Here is a 19,043-nt window from a genome sequence, read left to right on the forward strand (position 1 = left end):
GTTAAAATCCCCCATTATTAACACTGTCCCAGCCCTTGCAGCCCTTTCTATCTGTGCCAGAAGCTGAGTCTCCACCTCCTCATTAATACTGGGAGATCTATAACAAACTCCAATGATAATCTTTGTATTACGCACACCCATGTACATTTCAACCCATACTGCTTCAGATTCAGCACACTCTCCATCAACTAGGTTCTCTTTCACACTCACTTTAAGATCACTTCTCACATAGAGACAGACACCACCACCCCTCCGTTTTACCCTGTCTTTCCGAAAGAGAGCATAGCCAGGAATAATAATAGCCCAGTCATGTGAAGAATGAAGCCAAGATTCAGCAATACCTCACCTATTTTGCTTGGTAGACTTCTGGCATTGGTGAACAAACACTTTAATTTATTGTCACCTTTTGCACAATTATTTTGCATATTTTTATTTTTAATTTTGGTACAAATAGTACCATTTCCAATGGTTATTTGTAACATGGGAACCTTGTTATCCTCTGCTATAACTCTCTCCCCCCCCCCCCCATTTTCCCCATTCCACCCACCAATAGGGGAGGACCCCTGTCTGACCCATTATAATCGAATTCACCCTCCCCCCTAAATCCTAGTTTAAAAACTCCTCCAGCCTTCCCATAAACCTCTGCCCTAGCACAAAAGACCCCCTTCCATTTAGGTGCAAACCATCTTTAGCATATAGTTTGCAGCCCAATGAAAAGTGAGCCCAGTGCTTTAAAAACCCAAATCCCTCCTCCTTTCACCAGGTCTTTAGCCATGCATTCAGCTCTCTAATCTCCCCCTGTCTTTCCTGTGTTGCGCATGGCACAAGCAATATTTCAGAGAATATAATCTTGGAGGTCCTTCCCTTCAACTTGCAGCCTCGTTCATTAAATTGGTTCTTAAGGAGCCTCCACCTTCCATATATTCTGTCATTGGTTCCAATGTGGACCAAGACAGCTGGGTCATACCCAGCCCCTGCCAGTAATTTATCAACCTGGTCCATCACATGCTGAGCCCTGGCACTAGGGAGACATTCTTCATAAAAATCCACTGCCATCTACCAGAATGATGAAGATGAAACGAGGGTGGACATTTTAGCAAGACAATGATCCCAAACACAAAGCCAAGGAAACACTCAACTGGTTTCAAAGAAAGAAAATAAAGCTGCTAGAATGGCTCAGATGATTACCTGACTTGAATCCAATAGAAAATCTATGAAAACAATTGAAGATCAGACTTCATAGAAGAGGCCCATGGAACCTTCAAGATTTGAAGATTTTGTGAAAAAATTGGTCAAAATCACACCTGAGCAATGCATGCAAATAGTTTCTCCATACAGGAGGCGTCTTGAAGCTGTCATTACCATGAATGCATTTTGTACAAAGTATTCAATAAATTTCAGTAAGCGTGTTCAATACCCTTTCCCTGTGTCATTCCCTTTTATTACACATAACTTCATTTTTTAACTTTATTTGTATTGGTTTCTTTGTATGTATGGATTGCATGGGTTGTTATCGACCTGTGGTAAACATTTCATATCAGTCGTACCTTTTAGAAATATATTTACCTGTAAAAATGGTGACGTGTTCAATACCTATTTTACCCGCTGTATAGGTGGGAACAGTTTTACTAGTCCAAGTTGATTCACATATTCCTAGAAACGCTTTAGAAGTGCTTTTAAACTACAGGAACATATGTTTTCATTTGCTGAGAGGTATCCAAGAGGAAAAGATACAAAGAACACTACCGCCTCTATAGGACAGGGAATGTGACTTTTCCAAACATTATCTGGTGGAAAACTATCCAGGTCCATGTGTTTTCAATGGGAGTGACTGATTCTCCACCAGTAATGTTTTTTGAAAGTTACATTCTTTAAAAATAGACCCCTTAAAGTGAGGAGGAAACTAAGACTATTGAAAAATGTCCCCCCTCCTACCTATCCTGCCTAATCTGTATACAGTGCCTTCAAAAAGTATTCATACCCCTTGAAATTTTTCACATATCATGTTACAACCAAAAACGTAACTGTATTTTATTGGGATTTTATGTGATAGACCAACACAAAGTGTCACATAATTGTGAAGTGGAAGGAAAATGATAAATGGTTTTAAATTTTTTTTTTTTACAAATATCTGAAAGGTGTGGCGTGAATTTGTATTCAGACCCCCTGAGTCAATGCTTTGTAGAACCACCTTTCGCTGCAATTACAGTTGTAATTCTTTTTTTTTTTTTTTTTTGTCTCTACCAGCTTTGCACATCTAGAGAGTGAAATTTTTGCCCATTCTTCTTTGCAAAATAGCTCAACCTCTGTCAGATTGGATGGAGAGAGCATCTGAACAGCAATTTTCAAGTCTTGCCACAGATTCTAAATTGTATTTGGGTCTGGACTTTGACTGGGCCAATCTAACACATGGATATGCTTTGCTCTAAATCTTTCCATTGTAACTCTGGTTGTAGGTTTAGGTTCGTTGTCCTGCTGGAAGGTGAACTTTTGCCCTAGTCTTAAGTCTTTTGCAGATTCTTCTAAAATTGTCCTGTATTTGGCTCTATCAATCTTCCCATCAACTCCGACCAGCTTCCCTGTCCCTGCTGAAGAAAAGTATCCCCACAATATGATGCTGCCATCACCATGCTTCACGGTGGGCATGGTGTATTCATTTTTCACAGTGGGGATGGTGTGTTCAGGGGGATGTGCAGTGCTAGTTTTCCTCTACACATAGTGTTTTGCTTTTAGGCCAAAAAGTTCAATTTTGGTCTCATCCTACCAGACCACCTTCTTCCACATGTTTGCTATTTCCCCCCCACATGGCTTCTCACAAACTGCAAACAGGACTTATGGCTTTCTTTTAACAATGGCTTTCTTCTTGCTACTCTTCCATAAAGGCCAGATTTGTGGAGTGCACGACTAATAGTTGTCCTGTGGACAGATTCTCTCTCCTGAGCTGTGGATCCCTGCAGTTCCTCCAGAGTTACCATGGACCTCTTGGCTGATTCTCTGTTTATTGCTCTCCTTGCCCGGCCTGGCTGTTTAGGTGGACGGCCATGTCCTGGTGGGTTTGCAGTTGTGCCATACTCTTTCCATTTTTGGATAATGGATTGAACAGTGCTCTGAGATGTTGAAAGCTTGCAATATGTTTTTATAACCTAACCCTGCTTTAAAGTTCTCCACAACTTTATCCCTGACCTGTCTGGTGCGTTCCTTGCCCTTCATGATGCTGTTTGTTCACTAAGGTTCTCTAACAAATCTCTGAGGGCTTCACAGAACAGCGGATTTATTTTACTTACCAATTAGGGGACTTCTGAAGGCAATTGGTTCCACTAGGTTTTAGTTGGGGATATCAGAGTAAAGGTGGCTGAAAACAAATGCACGCCACACATTAATATCTTTATTTGTAATGCATAGAAAATGTACCATGTACCATATAAATAATACGTTACAAAAGTGCGCTAATATAAAACAAGAGAACAAAACTGTCCATAATGTGAAATCAAATGAAATCAACAACTGAAAAAAGTCTTTTGCATCCAGAAGAAAGTGTTCCCAAGTGAAGGAAAACCAACTGATGAATGGTAGGTGTTAGGAAGTGATGAAAGGTGGGTGTAACCTCTTCCCAAACAGCAATCCAAAAAAGTGACTTAAAGGTATATACTTTTGTGATGCCACTCTAAAATGTGCAGTTTTATCACACAGCACAATGCCACAGATGTTGCAGGTTTTGAGGCAGCGTGCAATTGGCATGCTGACTGCAGGAATGTCCACCAGAGCTGTTGCCCATGAACTGAATGTTCATTTCTCTACCATAAGCTAAGAATCTGGGCTGCTCTGTACAAAAACTGCACAGAGGAGGTGATTATAACATGTTAGTTATTTAAAAAAATACTTTACAATCATTTTAACTCCTTGCATGTGAGTTAATTCATTCCAGCGCTAAGGCATGCTGAGATTGCATGGTGAGCTGTATAAACATGGCTCTATGTGCAAACTTTAGAGACTTGCTAGCAGAAACGTAATTTGCTCTGCAATAAAAATCTCTTGGTTTTAAAGTGAAAAGTTAAGAATGCTAAGCAGAACACCAGGAGAAAGGAAAAAAAAAGCCTTTAGTGGGGCTGTCCCTGTATTGCAAGCAGTAAATGCTCATTTAGGTCTAGGGGCCACAAAAACACTTTTACTTACCTTGTCCTCGACTCCCATTGTGCTGTAAGACCGGTCCCCACCATTGCCATCTTAAGAGAATTATAGGCCACTAGGCAATGCAGTACACTCGGGCCCTGCCTACAACATCACACACGAGAATAGAAATGCAAATTATCGATAATGCTATATTTTGGTACCTCCAACAAAATTGGTGTTTACCTGTTTGAAGACTGCCCGCCGCACATTTACTGTGGCAGGCAACCTCTCCTGTGCGAAACGATCTAGCCCTAGACCGGTTGCGTGCCTGGTGCTGGGAGGCTGGCGCGCGCCGCCACCAGTGCGCTCCCGCCCCCACTAGGCAGCGGGGATGCTGATGCAGGGGGCCAGTGGCCGCGATTGGCGCCGGCCATCCGCGATCGCTCCCTGCTAAGGGCTGCTACCACAGCTGACCATTCTTCTGTCTGAAATAAAGACAGAGCGCCTGTGATCCTACTATATAAGATCACAGGTCTCTAAGATCACAGGTCTCTATGATCATTTCACAAGCCCACCCCCCCCCCCGCAGTTAGTAAACACTCCCCTAAACTCACTCCCCTAAACCCCACACTCACCCACTAGGTTAACCCCTTCCCTGCCTGTGTCATTATTACAGTACCAATGCATATTTTTAGCCCTGATTACTGTAGTAATGTCACTGGTCCCCCCCTCCCCCCCCCCGACCCCAAAAGTGTCAGGGGTCCGATCGGTCAGCCACAATGTCACAGTCCCGCTAAAAATCACAGATCGCCGCCATTACTAGTAAAAATAAAATAAAAATAAATTAAAACGACAAATCTTTCCCCTAGTTTGTAAATACTTACCGGAGTAAGGCTCTCTGGCTTAAAGGATTCGTTGGGTCCAGGACATATTGTCCTCTCCACCTCCCTGAAATAGGATGCTGTGAGGCTATCCTTCCCTGCCTGAAGCTACTTGTATACCATAAATAGACTGTAACCACCGTATATATCTAAGAGTATATCAAAACTGTTACCTCACTGGGCACGTCTAAAAGAAGAGGAAACTATAGGTGGACATATGAAGTGCAGCTATTAGTGTTGATCACCTATACCCTCAAAATTATTTGAATATATCGGAGAACCCTGGTAATCAAGCTAGAATAAAGTGCCTCTCTAGTGTATAAAAAGCGTTGCTCATGTGGTGATGGCGAGGCTGGACACTTAAGCTTAGTGAAACATGTGTATATAAGTACAATATGGAGGCTGTATATGAATATTGAAGAAGCTATATTTATTATTCTGTGTGTCGCTACAACCTGCCACCTCCTGAGTCATTTAAAAAGGAAATACCGGTCTGTTTTGGTCTCTCAGGCCCTGAGGAAGCCTTGAGCGAAACTCGTCGGCTTGCTGGGGACCTACATTGACCGCATTCCACTCTGAGACCTATTCATCATCCTACACAGGCTTTTGGTTTTTCCCTCACGGGATGTGTTTCTATATTTCCAATGACTCTTATTGATTGATTTTATAAGGAATTTCTTTTCATGTCAATTTGTCTGTGTGAATATGTGCATGTTTGCCCATGTTTTTTATCTTTGACTCAAAATGTTAAATTGTTTTATATAAACTGGTTTTGTGTGTGATCCTTCTACTCCCACTGGCCCGTAAAGCCCCATCTTTCTCTATCCAATTTTTTTGTGACTTACCGGAGTCCTGGATTGATCTAATGCTGCGCCCACCTGCAGCAGTTCTTCTCTGTCTCCCCTCTCACAGGCTAAGAGACAGCTGTGGGAGCCATTTGCTCCTGCGGCTGTCCATCAAATGCTATGCAGAGGAAGCAGGGGGTGGGGCTGAGCTGCGCTGCGTGTGTCTTAATAGATGCACACAGCCCAGCTTGGGAGTGAGCCCTCAGATGCAGGGGCACACCGAGAAGAGAAGACGAGAATGCCGACAGGGGAACCCAGAAGAGAATGTTCTGCGCTTTTGCACTGAGCAGGTAACTATAACATGTTTGTTATTTTAAAATGTTATGTTTGCCTTTACAATCACTTTAAGGTATTAGACACAATGCAGGAACACTGGCACCAGTGATATGTTACCATAATATGCATATTGGACTCTTCCATAAAGCTCAAAGCAGACCTAAATCTTCCTTACACTGGTATCTTTCTCTTAGCAGGACAGGTTCCTTCATTTATCTTGGAGAAAACTTCTCTTCCCTGTGATGTGGGTGAAGAGGACTCGGTCAGCCAGAACTTCGAAGGTCTTCGCAGGAGACGCAGGCGCAGTATGAGTGGTATTGACGACCAGTTTAAATGTGTAAAAGTCTTAATTTGTGAGCTTTTCTATTAGAAAGCCATTATGGTTTCAATCTGATGCAATTTTAAAACAAACTTTGAATCCCCCCCCATGCATTAGAATTTTATGCTTTTGCTGTCTGGATAAAATTAAATCTGAAATGTATGTTCTGCATTTGGCACTTTGCTCCTTGCTCCCCCAGTCCCTTCTTGAGTAAACAGCTGATTCTCCTGGTAGAGCCGCCTAAGGGTGACCATTCCCTATACACTGCTGAGTCCTCATGCACACTGGGCATTTAGCCCATATGCGTCAAAAACCCTTTTTTTTTTTAGATGCCCAGGAGGCACAGGTGCTGCATTCAACCCCAATGCCAGCAGCCTGCCAAAATCTTACAGGCTAAGACACAAGATGTGCTGCGCACTGCTCAGATGAGTGTAATGTGCTGCAGTCTCATGCAGGGTCTGGCCACCGTTTGTGCTAGAGGAAAAGAAAGGTGTGACTGCACACTGCCATGGGACTTGATCCAAAACTCTTTTTCTCCAATATCTGAATATTCAGTAACAGGACAAATGAGCTGTTGACGCGTTTCATACAGTGCTTAAAGTGGAGCTCCAGCCCCCTCCAAAAGTTAAAACTCAGCAGCTACAAATACTGTAGCTGCAGACTTTTAATACCAGGACACTTACCTGTCTAGGGATCCTGCGATGTCTGCACCCCAGCCATTTTTTCAATCGGCTCTCAGGTGCTGCTGCTGCCATTCCTTGTAAGGGAAACCGGCAGTGAAGCCTTGCGGGTTCACAGTGGGTTCCCTACTGCCTATACGCCAAGTGCTTTCGGAATGGCCCAGGGGCAGGGGAAGGAGGAGGAGGCCCGCACCCCCTGCGGCGAGGTCTCCCGGAAGTGGGGGCGGGTACCTGTGAAAAACAGGTACCTGCTCCCCCCCCCTCCCCCCAAAAGGTGCCAAATATGGCAGCGGAGGGGGGAGGAAGCAAACAAGCGGAGCTTCCCCTTTTTGGGTGTTGCTATAACAACTTATGAATAAACACTTGATTATGTAAATTGCGTCAACAGATCATTTGTTCACTGATGCTGAATACTCTGACATTGGAGAAATAAAGAGTTTTGGGTCCAGTACGTCGGTACTTTCTTTTTCCTTAAAATCTTACAGGCTGAAATACACAGCGGCTGGACGGGGCACCATGGTACTCTTATTTAGAGCTGTATGCATTCAGGGACATATGCCTGGAACGTAGGGGCAAATATATTAGGCATATTTCCCTAAACTCATATGGCCCTAAAAACGAGTACCACTGGGTACTGGGTCCAGCCACAACCAGCTGCCACTAAACTATATACAGTACTGGTGAGAATTTAGGTGACACCTAGTCCTCAACTATCTTAATTGTTATGTACACATTTGTCATATAATTTCTAACAAAGTAATTTGCATGTCAGAATAGCAATTTTGCTATCCAAACACAAATTTTCTCTAAAAGACACTTCAACCCCGTGTAAAACCTCATCTAATACTCATTCCATTCCTCAAGCCTGTTCTCCCCGGGTCATTTTATCTGTGCTGTTAAAAAGAGCGGTGCTTGCAGTGTCTGAAGGACATGTAGCTGTAGCAGGTCTTAACTATGGCTCCTACTTGGGAATAGTGATTTCTATGAATCTGCCTCAACATATTTTAAATCTGCTTTACTCCTATGTATAAGGCCTTAATGTCTACATGAAGGGTGACAATGATGGCCATCCAGTTGTAAAGCTTCTTTCTTGCAAGTTTCCATTTTTCTCGAGGTCTAGGGAGCTGGCACATTACTGGAATTTTTTTTTAGGTGCAATATATCTGTCTTTGAGGAATTAGCCCAGGGGTGTCCAAACTACGGCCCTCCAGCTGTTGTGGAACTACACATCCCATGAGGCATTGTGAAACTTCTCACAGACATAACTAGGCATGATGAGATCTGTAGTACCTGAACAGCTGGAGGGCCATAGTTTGGACAGCCCTGAATTAGCCTATATATAGGTGCAGTCTACTTTCTCCCTTGCAGGTGGCGCTATTCCGCAGTGGCACTGCAGCTGGAGAGGAAGTCAAGAGAAACATGGTTCCTGGGTCACAGGGAAAGCGATCCAATTGGATGCTGCCCCCTCATGTAACTTGAGCAGCCATCTTGGGTCTGACAGCACCTATTTAAGGTCCTGGCTCCCAGGCTTGGTGCACATTTTGCGAAAAGCAGAGTAGGGAAAGGTATTCCTGTCAAGGATAGGTTCCTGATGAGGAAGGAAAGTGTAGAGTTGCATCTCTTCTGGACACCTACCCGATTGGGCATGAGACGACCAGGATGCATTTTGTCCCCTCCAACGGACTCTGTCAATCTGGGTGGAATCTGCTTCTTTCATGTTGATGGAAACTGTGAATGCACCCGGCTGGGCAGCTGTCCCACCAGGTTTGTTGTGAACTGTTATTGCATTCCTTCAATACAAGTCTTCAATTACACCACCCCTACAACCATTTAAATGTCCTGACTGGCTCCTGAACCTGGCTGAATGGACCTCGCTGTGCTTTGGAGTGACTTGGCTACCCAAGTAATATTTCTGCTCCCAAGTGGAAATACCTTGTTGTTACCAATATACTTTCTGCCACCTTTACTTAATCACGTAGCTAAATTGTCAAAATTATAATTTTTAAAATTATAAGATTCAAAATGATAATTTTCAGTTTGGTCTTAAATATTTTTTTTAGGAATGGTCAATGATGCTTTAAACAGACTGAAGTCTGGCCTAGGTCCATCAAGCCTTAGTACAGATCGAGCATTGGGTAAGAGAATAATTTGTAATTTTAACTAATCTTAGCCTCAAGATTTATCTGCTGACCAGCTTCTGAATTTGTTAAGATGAAATTGAATTGCCACAGAGGAGCAAAACCAAGCGGAAAGCATCTGAGGATTCTGGTTGTGGAGAACTTTGTACACCCAAGAAACGGTAACAACAATTTTTGCTAGTTTCTGCTACATGTTGCTGAGGGTTCCTCAAGCATATGGTAACATGAACATGTTTAATTATTATTTTAGCAAATCTTTAATTGCCGATGATCTTCTAGACGATGAAGACATTAAAGAACCAAGCACATCCCAGTCTCCATTACCAGGTAGTTAGCAGAAAGTTTAACCTAGTCTGGTACTGGTCCTCTAGCTGTCATTTTTAATTCTTGTGACTTGCTTTGCAGATGATGCAGGAGGTGGAGAAGAGGTGTTTTCTGACTTCTCGGTCAGTCCTGGCAACTTTTTGGACCTTAATTCAGAATCCCCTGCTGTTTCGCCAACTCCCGATTCCTCCTCTCGTGGACCGAAAGGCAGAAATAAGCGAAGAAACAGCAAACGCATAAAAAGGTAATGCTAGATGGAGGTTTAAATCTCAAGGCTAGACTTTGCAGGATATTTTTGACCATGCTACTGTTATAAGCAGGGGTGTACTGAATGGAAATTTTGCTACCGAAAATGCAGGATACACTTGGCCATAAACCAAAGCCGAAAACACAGTTTAAAAAAAAAAAAAATGTATAATTGTTTTATATAATTGTATCATATTTGACTTAATACCATTTAAATGAATTTGAATTTATTGTTGACCATTATCAGCACCTTTACGCAAGAAAATGTAAAGAAAAATGTATCTCTTTTCTTTCTATGTATGTCTTCACCGCACTAAAAACGCATTGAAATGAATTAAGAACACATCAATAACGCACCTGTTATGTTTTTGATGCGGTATTTGAGTCACGTAAACTAAGAAATACACACCATAAGCATGGTAAAATCACTGAAAAACCGCTTGGGTTTTCTGCTCCGTTATCGGCACCATTTTCGGCCTCGAAATGTCTGTGCATCTCTCGTTATAGGTATTGGAAAAGCGTGATCTGTTGATTTTATGCTGCTGTTCCACTATAGCAGTATTGTGATTACCTGTGCTTTTGTGAGAGATCTATTTTAAGTCACGACTCTTCTAGGTTAGTGTTTTCCTTACTATTCTCTACCAAGTCTTCACAGCATTAACTATAGTATGAATTAAAGGTGCACAATGAATATTTGGCATTCAAACCTTCTATCCTGGAAATTCTTCCTGTCCTCTCCACTCTAAGCCCACTGCTGGCTTGCCCACACACTGGGGCATTAGAGGGAGGTTGCATAACCCAGAACCATGTGAGAAGAGGGTGCAGTCTCGCTTAGAAAATCTCTTGAGAAGCCAGATGCCTCTAGGCTGCATTGCATTTTATTAAAATAAGTTTCAATTAAAGTGAGTCAACATTGTCATTTTAGCACACTTGCAGTGTTTCTTTACTAGAATACTCTTGCGTTTGCTCATTGCCTGCAGTTGCTCCTGTTTTCTCCATCCTTTTCTCACAACAGGCAGACAGGCCAGCTCTCGATTTCTCCTGCTCACCTGGACAGAAAGGAGAAGGTTCGAAATTCACTGAGACTCTTTTATCGGGCACGAGCAACCAAACAGCCACAGCCGGTGAGCTAATGCTATGGTTTGTTTGGGGTGGCTATTGTTTCCACTAGCTGCTGTCAACTGTAATTAGAACTTTTCCTTTTTTGTTTTATGTGTTTAAACTCGTGCTAATGACATATAAGACAGTAAGTACAAGGAATCTTGCAGGACAGCACCTTGAGAGATGGCTCCTCCCACTTGCCAACAGGTAACACCAATTCCACCAATCTTTAAAAGGAGGCTTCTCCCCACAGCTCCTCAGTTTTTGTGTTTCTTGTGGCCAAGGAACACCTACGTGGGGAGTCAGGGGCTTTTAAGGTACAGTCCTGAAAGACCAGGCTCCCTGCCTCCACCTTACCTTATTATTTTTGTCTTTAGGAGAGTCCGTTCCGCACTCCCATCCACACGAAAGATAGTGTTTTATGGGCTCCCTCTTCCCCTTCAGTGCTCGGAGAGAGCCGGTACTGCCCTTGAAGTGCAGCTCCTGGGCGGCAGCAGCTAGCGGTGGATTCCCTTTTTTGTTTTTCCACCTGCCGGTCTATTCAAAATTGCCGCTGCATTTCCAGATACGAGTAGCGTCTCGCCCGGCCAGAAGTGAGGTATCCAGCGAGGGGCGGCGTCCCTTCCTCCGGAAGTGCAGGGGGAGAGGGGAGGAACAGAGCTGGTGCTTATTTCCATTTCCAGTCCGGCATAGGGGTACTATGGCAGTCCGGAACCGGCATCCTTCACCATCGGTGAACAGGCACATTGATGGTGTGGGACAGGCACAAACACCAGCAAGGCCCAGGTAAGGGGTGATTGTGTGCTTACCTTTGTTTATTGTGGGGTCTCTCTCCTTCTCTTCTCCCCCCCCCCCCTTGGTGGCTGGGGGCCTTGAATTTTTTTGTACACTTCCTGTGCACCTGGGTGACCCTGAGAGTAATAGGTTGACTCGTGGTTGTCTGTATTTTTTTATTTTGGTTATGGCAGGCTAAGAGTTCTGACATGATGGTAAAAAAGAAATGTCCGTCATGCAAGACGAAGTTACCTGAAGGTTGGAAGAAAGCACTTTGTCAGAAATGCGTTGACTCCCCGGTTAAAGAGGAAGCGTCTACAACATGCAGCGATTTGTTCGCATCGGTTAGAATGGAGCTGGATGCTACTATACAATTCTTTCGTTCCTCTCTAACAGACAGGGGCATTGCTAGGGGAGAAAAAGACCAGGGGCTGCAGCCCGAAGGTAAATTTGATAACTCCTCCCAAATTTTAAAGTAAGTCCCACCCAAGCTCCACCCAATGCCCCCCCCCTGCCTAATGCCCCACCATAAAGTGTTCTATGAACCCATTATGACACCAAATCTTAGAATTGTTACAAATTAGCAATTAATTAGGAGTAATATATAAACCTATATTTAAGACTACAGCAATCAGTAATCTTGTGCAGGGAGCAGAATAAAATATATATCTGCGCACACACACCCCTTTGTGCACACATTAAAAACACACTGGCAGAAGAGAAAAGTCAGACTCAAGTAAAAAAATATGCATACATAAACTATGTTCTAATACATAAATTAGGGTTGCACCAATATCGCTGCTGATACTAAGCATGTATTCGTGCAAATGCTCCGATACCCAAATCGGTGCCTTTGCAGTGAAGGAAACCGCATGCGATTCGACAGGAATCGCATCACATTCCTGTTCAAAGCGCATGCGATTCTTTGCAGTGCGATTTGAGCCCATTCATTTTGTATGGGCTCAAATCGCACTGCAATGTATCTGTACTCCGTATCGGCGAGTACTTGAACGAAAGTATCAGTACTGTACTTGCCGGTAAAAAAAAAAAAATCAGTGCAACCCTAATATGAATGCCACCCTATGTCATTCTTTTCCTATTCCTATATAATACAATGCATAATTTCCACTTTCACTTCACTATTGCTGGATCTCAGCCTCCTGCCTTGAATTTTACTCACCAGAGCAGCCTAAGAGTTATCTGTTCCTGTGTTCCTAGGAGGTATAGGTGCACACTCACCCACAGCCATCTGTGTTTCTCTGGTCTGCCCTCCTGTGCTTGACTGGGCCGCTGGGATTAGATATATAAGCAAGGTAACACCAATAGAGATTAAATTGATAAACAATAAAAGTCCATAATAGAGTTGACAGGAAGATCGTCCCAACACCAGTGAGTAGAGATGGAATATAGTTCATAAATCACCAAGTGAATAATCCAAACTGCTTACCAGATAATACTGTAATGACCCTCAAATGGTGGTCATAAGTGGCAAATGGCAATTGCGACAGATAATCAGCAGTAGTGAAACCAAATAGCAGATGACAGGGCGACTTTCAGCAATTAGTGAAGAGTTAACACCTCAGGATAAAAAATACTATAATGGTGTAGTACGTCCCAATATAAAATTCCATTTATTTGTAATGCACTTACATAAAATCAGCAGAATTTGGCATGTACACAATCCATCCGACAAGGGGATGCGCTTCCCTCGGCTGGGCTCTGATATGAGCTGTGCTGCCGCCCGGAGAAGAGGAAGGTGGGTGGAGGCGGAGCCAATTCTAGGCGCGGAGGAGGGATTTGAAATCCTCCTCCGCTCTGAACGCTCGGAGCCTCTCCTGCTGGCTGCTGCTGTCATTTGGCGGATGACATCACCGGTTGCTAGACGCCAGGCGATACTAGCAACCAGTATGGCGGTGGCAGCAGGCCAGGCAGGAGAGGCCCAACGGAGCGGAGGAGGATCATACTGGACACTCGGGGCTAATAATTATAAAAAATCCACACGAGACCCGGGGCTTTTTGGGGGCCCTCTCAGGACTCAGTTAATCCCTTCGGTAGGAGTGGAGATGGGGCCTCCTACCCAAGAGGGACTTTCCCCCTCTCAATCCAAGGAAGATTCGGAGGAAGAGGAAGGGGTAGAAAATATATCCTCAAAATACAAACTGTCTTTGTAACAAGTGGATGGTTTGTTAAAAGCAGTTTATATTACTTTAGGCTTGGAAGAAGAGAAAAAGGAATTATCCCTGCATGATAGGATGTATGCAGTAGTGATCGACCGATATTGTTTTTTTGTTGCCGATACCAATATCATTCTCAGCCGCATCGGTTGTCATTACAAGACAGCCAACCGTCGGCTATGGACGCCGGTACCGGGGTGATGCCTCTAGCTGCAGGCATCACTCTGGTACAACACTTTCCCGAAATATCGGCAATATCGGTCACCTCGGTGGCCGATTCCGCTATATCGGGAAAGTGCATATCGGCCCTCGATATCGGCTTTGCCGATAATTTGTCGATCTCTAGTATGCAGGTCTGGGTGAGCCTAAAAGTCGCACCTTTCCAGTGCATTCAACCATCTCGGAAACAATCAAAGAGTGGGCAGAACCAGAGAAAAAATACTTTCCCAAAGGCTCATAAAAGGTGTTTTCCTTTTTGATGAAGACCCAGAGGCACTTTGGAATAAAGTACCCAAACTTAATGCAGCTTTCTCCCAAGTTTCCAGATCAACTGACCTGGCTTTTGCGGAATACTGAAGGATCCCATGGACAAAAGAATGGATCAGCAACTTAAAAAAGCTTGGCAATCCATTATGGGCAATCTCAAACGGGCTATGACGGTCAGTTGTGTATCCAGAAACCTAGAATACTGGGTTAATCAACTCAAAGCCCATATCATCGCAGATTTGCCCAAACAAGATCCTTGATTCTTTTTCCACTCTGTCTACGGCCATAGCCTACATTGCGGATGCATCGGCAGAATCTGTTAGGATGATGGCAAGATCAGCAGCTCTAGCCAATTCAGCCAGAAGACCTCTGTAGTTAAAGACTTGGCCAGGGGACACGGCATCCAAAAGCACACTTTGCAGTATTCTGTTTATGGGGGATCTACTGTTTGGTCCAGTTTTGGACAGGACAGCTGACAAAAAGAGATAATTTCCCGTTAAAAAGAATAAGCAGCCAGCTAAACCTCTTTTTCAACCTCAAAGGGCTCAGCAAGATAGCAAGCCCCAAGGGAAAAGAAAATATTGGGTGGCACAAAAGTCTAGAGGAAAAGGAAGAATCCTTTTCATCCTCCTCCTTCAGCCAACAAATCTCAATGACAATTAGTTGCCTGTGGGAGGAAAACTGCAAAAATTCCTCCCCCCCCCCCCCCCACTGGGGAGCTATGACAAAAAATCTGTATATTATAGCCATATTGTCCCAGGGCTACCAAATAGAATTTTCGGATCCTCCTCTAGAAAGATATTTTGTCACACACCTTCCAAAAACACAACAAAGGCCCTGGCTATGAAAGACCTATTAAAGGACTTGATGCGACAGGGAGTTGTGAGTCAAGTTCATCAGGGATTCTATTCCCATATCTTTCTAATAAGGAAGCCATCCGGAAGTTTGTCGCATTTTCAACCTAAAACCGTTAGTCAGTCTTGTACAAATTTCGTATGGATTCAATCTTCACGGTCAGTATCTTGTTAACCAAAGGATGCTTCATGGCATCAATCGATTTAAGGAATGCTTATTTGCATATTCCCATAGCCATTTGGTGCCAAAAATTCGTGAGGTTGGCCGTGGCTATGGGGAAATAAGTCCTGCATCTGCAATTCGGAGCCCTCCCTTTCGGCCTTTCATCTGCCCCTTGGATCTTTACGAAAATAATAATGGCAGAAAACCTTGCTCCTTTCCACCTTCAAGGAGTCTCAGTGATGCCATATCTGGATGACCTCCTCTTCTTTGCTCCTTCCAGGGAAAGATTGCAAGAAGACCTGAGCAAGGCCCGCAGTCACTCAGAAACCTTGGGTTGGATTGTGAATCTTCAGAAATCAAGCTTCACTCCAGCTCAGCTGGTACAGTTTCTGGGTTACCAGATAAATTCAATAGAACAAACAGTCTTCCTTCCAGAAGAAAAGAAAAACAAAATCCACAATGAAGTAGCTATGCTACAGGCAAATCAGGAGATGACTGTCAGAAGAGTTATGTCAGCCCTTGGGATCCTAACCACGACCATACTAGCCATTCAATGGGCAAGACTCCATTTTAGGCCACTCCAAAGTTTCCTACTAAAGGTTTGGGATCACAGTCCAAAAACCCTAGATACAAAAGTAAACCCCCCCCCCCCCAAGGCCAAAAGGACCCTCTAGTGGTGGAGAAATCAAGCAACTTTGTCAAGGGGCTTACTTTGGACCTTCCCGTTCAAAAGAAGAGTGACAACAGATGACAGTGTGGGGATGGGGAGCCCACTGGGATCAGAATCTGGCACAAGGTGTTTAGACCCAGGCCGAAGCAAAGAGGTCCTCAAACTGGAGAGAGTTAAAAGTAGTCGCTTTGGCTTTGGCTGCCTTTTCTCCGAACCTCCAGGGATCCCATGTGCAGACCTTATCAGACAACGCCACGACTGTGGCTTATTTAAACAAACAAGGGGGCACGAGAAGCAGGACCCTTCAGTGGCTGTCAACTGAAATCCTGGAATAGGCATAAAGTCATTTACTTTCCTTATCAGCGGTCCATCTCAAAGGCACAGTAAATGAGGTGGCGGATTTTTTGAGCAGACGGAAGATTCAGGAAACAGATAGGAGCCTGAATCTGGAAATCTTTGCATTATTCACCAGGACCTGGATGTGTCCAGAAGTAGACTTACGCCAAGAGAAAACGCAAATCTCTCTCCTTTTCTTTTCTCTCTGTTGGGACGACAGTTCCTTGGGGATAGATGCCTTAGCATATCCTTGGAACTTTGTTCTGGGCTACGCTTTTCCCCCTTTCCAGCTCATCCCGCTAGTGTTACGTAAAATACAGAAAGAAAGACTGGTTACACTACCTAGAGGTAACAAAGGACTTTAGGTCTTCAAATGTTCTTTTTTCAGGCAACAATAAGGGCCACCAGGCATCAAAGGGGTCAATTGCCAGGTGGCTTAAGTCAGCTATTCTAGAGGCTTACTCCCAAATGAAAATGATCTTCCCTGCTGGGGATTCAAGAGCACTCTACTAGAGCTTTTGCCACTACATGGGCAGAAAAAGCTGGTGCCACCCCAGATCAAATTTGTAAGGTGGCTATGTGGTCAATCTATTTAACATTTGTACGTCATTACAGATTGGATCTTCTGTCAGCAGGAGACCAGGCTTTTGGCAGAAAGGTCCTTCAGGCTATGGTCCCTCCCTAAATTAGCAAGTCTGGTTTATACTCTCAAGGTGCTGTCCTGAAAGACATTTAGGGAAAAGTCAAGTTAGACTTACCTGTGACATGTTTTCCAAGAGTCTTTCAGGACAGCAGCAGCCCGCCCTTTTCTGTTTTTTGCTGTTATTAACCAAATTTTGATTGTGTTCCAGCATGGGCCAGAGGTACTCTTCTACAACTGAGGAACTTTGGGTTGGAATTGGTTTTTCCTGTTGGCAAGTGGGAGGGGCCATCTCTCCAAGGTTCTGTCCTGAAAGACTCTTGGAAAACAAGTTACCGGTAATGCCCCGTACACACGTGCAGATTGTCGGCCGAAAAGATTCGGCCGACGACCGATCGGCCGATTGTAGGCTTGTTAGTATGATGCTTCCGACAGCGCACTTTTGGCCAAAAAGAATCTGCAAGCATTAAAATTTATGTATGCCGACACCAGAGCGGCCGATTGTTCGCCAGTCGGTACAGAATTCGGCCGACAGACAGCAGATTTGAAAGACTGGGCATGCTCAGAAAAGAAAAAACACAGGGAAAGTTAACCATCACATGACATCATTTATGCAGTCTGCTGTAGTCGGCGGACAAAATTCTTGTGCAGTCTTTTGCACTTTTCAACAGACACGACAGCCCAGGGACAAAAGACGGCCGATCGTTCGGCCGACGATCTGCACGTGTGTACGGGGCATAAGTCTAAAGCCCCGTACACACGTAGCGATCGTCGGCCGAACGATTGGCCGTCTTTTGTCCAGGGCTGTCCTGTCGGTTGAAAACTGCAAAAGACTGCACATGAATTTTGTCGGCCAACAACAGCCTACTGCAGAAGTGATGTCATGTGATGGTTAACTTTCCGTGTGTTTTTTCGTTTCTGAGCATGCCCAGTCTTGCAAATCTGCTGATTGTCGGCCGAATTCTGTACTGACTGGCGAACAATCGGCCGTTCTGGTGACGGCCAACAAATATTTTAAAGTCTGCACAACAGATTCTGTTCGGCTGAAAATGCGCTGTCGGCTGTCGGAAGCATCGTACTAACAAGCCTACAATCGGCCGATCGGTCGGCGGCCGACAATCGGTACATGTGTACGGGGCTTAACTTGAACTTTTCCTTTTATGTTTCGTGTGTTTAAACTTGTGCTAAAGACTTATAAGACAGTAAGTACAGGAGATTGTTACAGAGGGATACTCTAATTAGAAATTAGGTTAGATTGTAGGAAAAGGATTCTATTCTAAAGCCAGCTCTCCAACGAGTGTTGGCCACAAACCCTGCAATAATCTCAAATTGATAGATGTGCAGGAAGGAAAGAGCCAATGGGTGAGATTTACTAATACCGAACAGAATCTGATGCATCTTTGCATAGTGACCAATCAGCTTCTAGAATTTATTGTCAAAGTTAATTGAACAAGCTGAAGTTAGAAGCTGATTGGTTACTGTGCACAGCTACATCAAATTCTGTGTGCACCAGTTTTGGTATGTGTTTTGGGTGGTTCAAGAGGTCCCCTCCTTCAAGGCTTGACTAGAAACTGTGGCAGGAAGCAAACCTACACTGGATACATTTGTGTAGGGAAGGGAATTTTCGTAGCACAAAAAATAAAATGTCTTGATACAGATATATTCCTTACTTCATCATCAGTGGCTTCTCCACTTATATTTTTTCTTCAGACTCCAGAATGTAAAACCCTGGAGCAGACTGGGTGGAATATGATGAAGAAGATGGTTTCAGACGCTCTAGATGGACCCTTCTTTAATGGGAGAGATTTTCGAGCAGCTCTGAAAATGTCAAGCAGTGGTAGGTTACCCAAAATTTTAATTTAACAATTTGAAAATTATAGGGATCCCTGTTTTTAACCCGTGAAAAACATTCCAATTTCTGCTAGCAGTGTAACTAAACCAATTCTTTTTACTAACAGATGAGCAATATAGGGGTTTACAGTTTATCTCCATTTGTGGCCAAATTTCATAGTATCAATCAGAGATT

At 43.8% G+C, this 19,043-nt stretch overlaps 1 protein-coding gene across 1 annotated transcript in view; it reads left to right on the forward strand.

Annotated features, from left to right (window-relative positions):
* Positions 1-19,043, forward strand: part of LOC309560472 (rho GTPase-activating protein 11A-like) — a gene marked incomplete at both ends in the record, with an annotated part of 68,215 nt that overhangs the window by 40,366 nt on the left and 8,806 nt on the right. The window contains 7 exons of the mRNA XM_082264105.1: positions 6,310-6,426; positions 9,172-9,246; positions 9,323-9,410; positions 9,500-9,576; positions 9,655-9,817; positions 10,835-10,943; positions 18,728-18,854. Of these exons, the coding sequence (XP_082120231.1) occupies positions 6,310-6,426; positions 9,172-9,246; positions 9,323-9,410; positions 9,500-9,576; positions 9,655-9,817; positions 10,835-10,943; positions 18,728-18,854 (756 nt within the window). The remainder of the gene's footprint in view (positions 1-6,309; positions 6,427-9,171; positions 9,247-9,322; positions 9,411-9,499; positions 9,577-9,654; positions 9,818-10,834; positions 10,944-18,727; positions 18,855-19,043) is intronic.

Source organism: Pelophylax lessonae (assembly GCF_965119305.1).
Source record: "Pelophylax lessonae genome assembly, chromosome: 7".
NCBI lineage: Eukaryota > Metazoa > Chordata > Amphibia > Anura > Ranidae > Pelophylax > Pelophylax lessonae.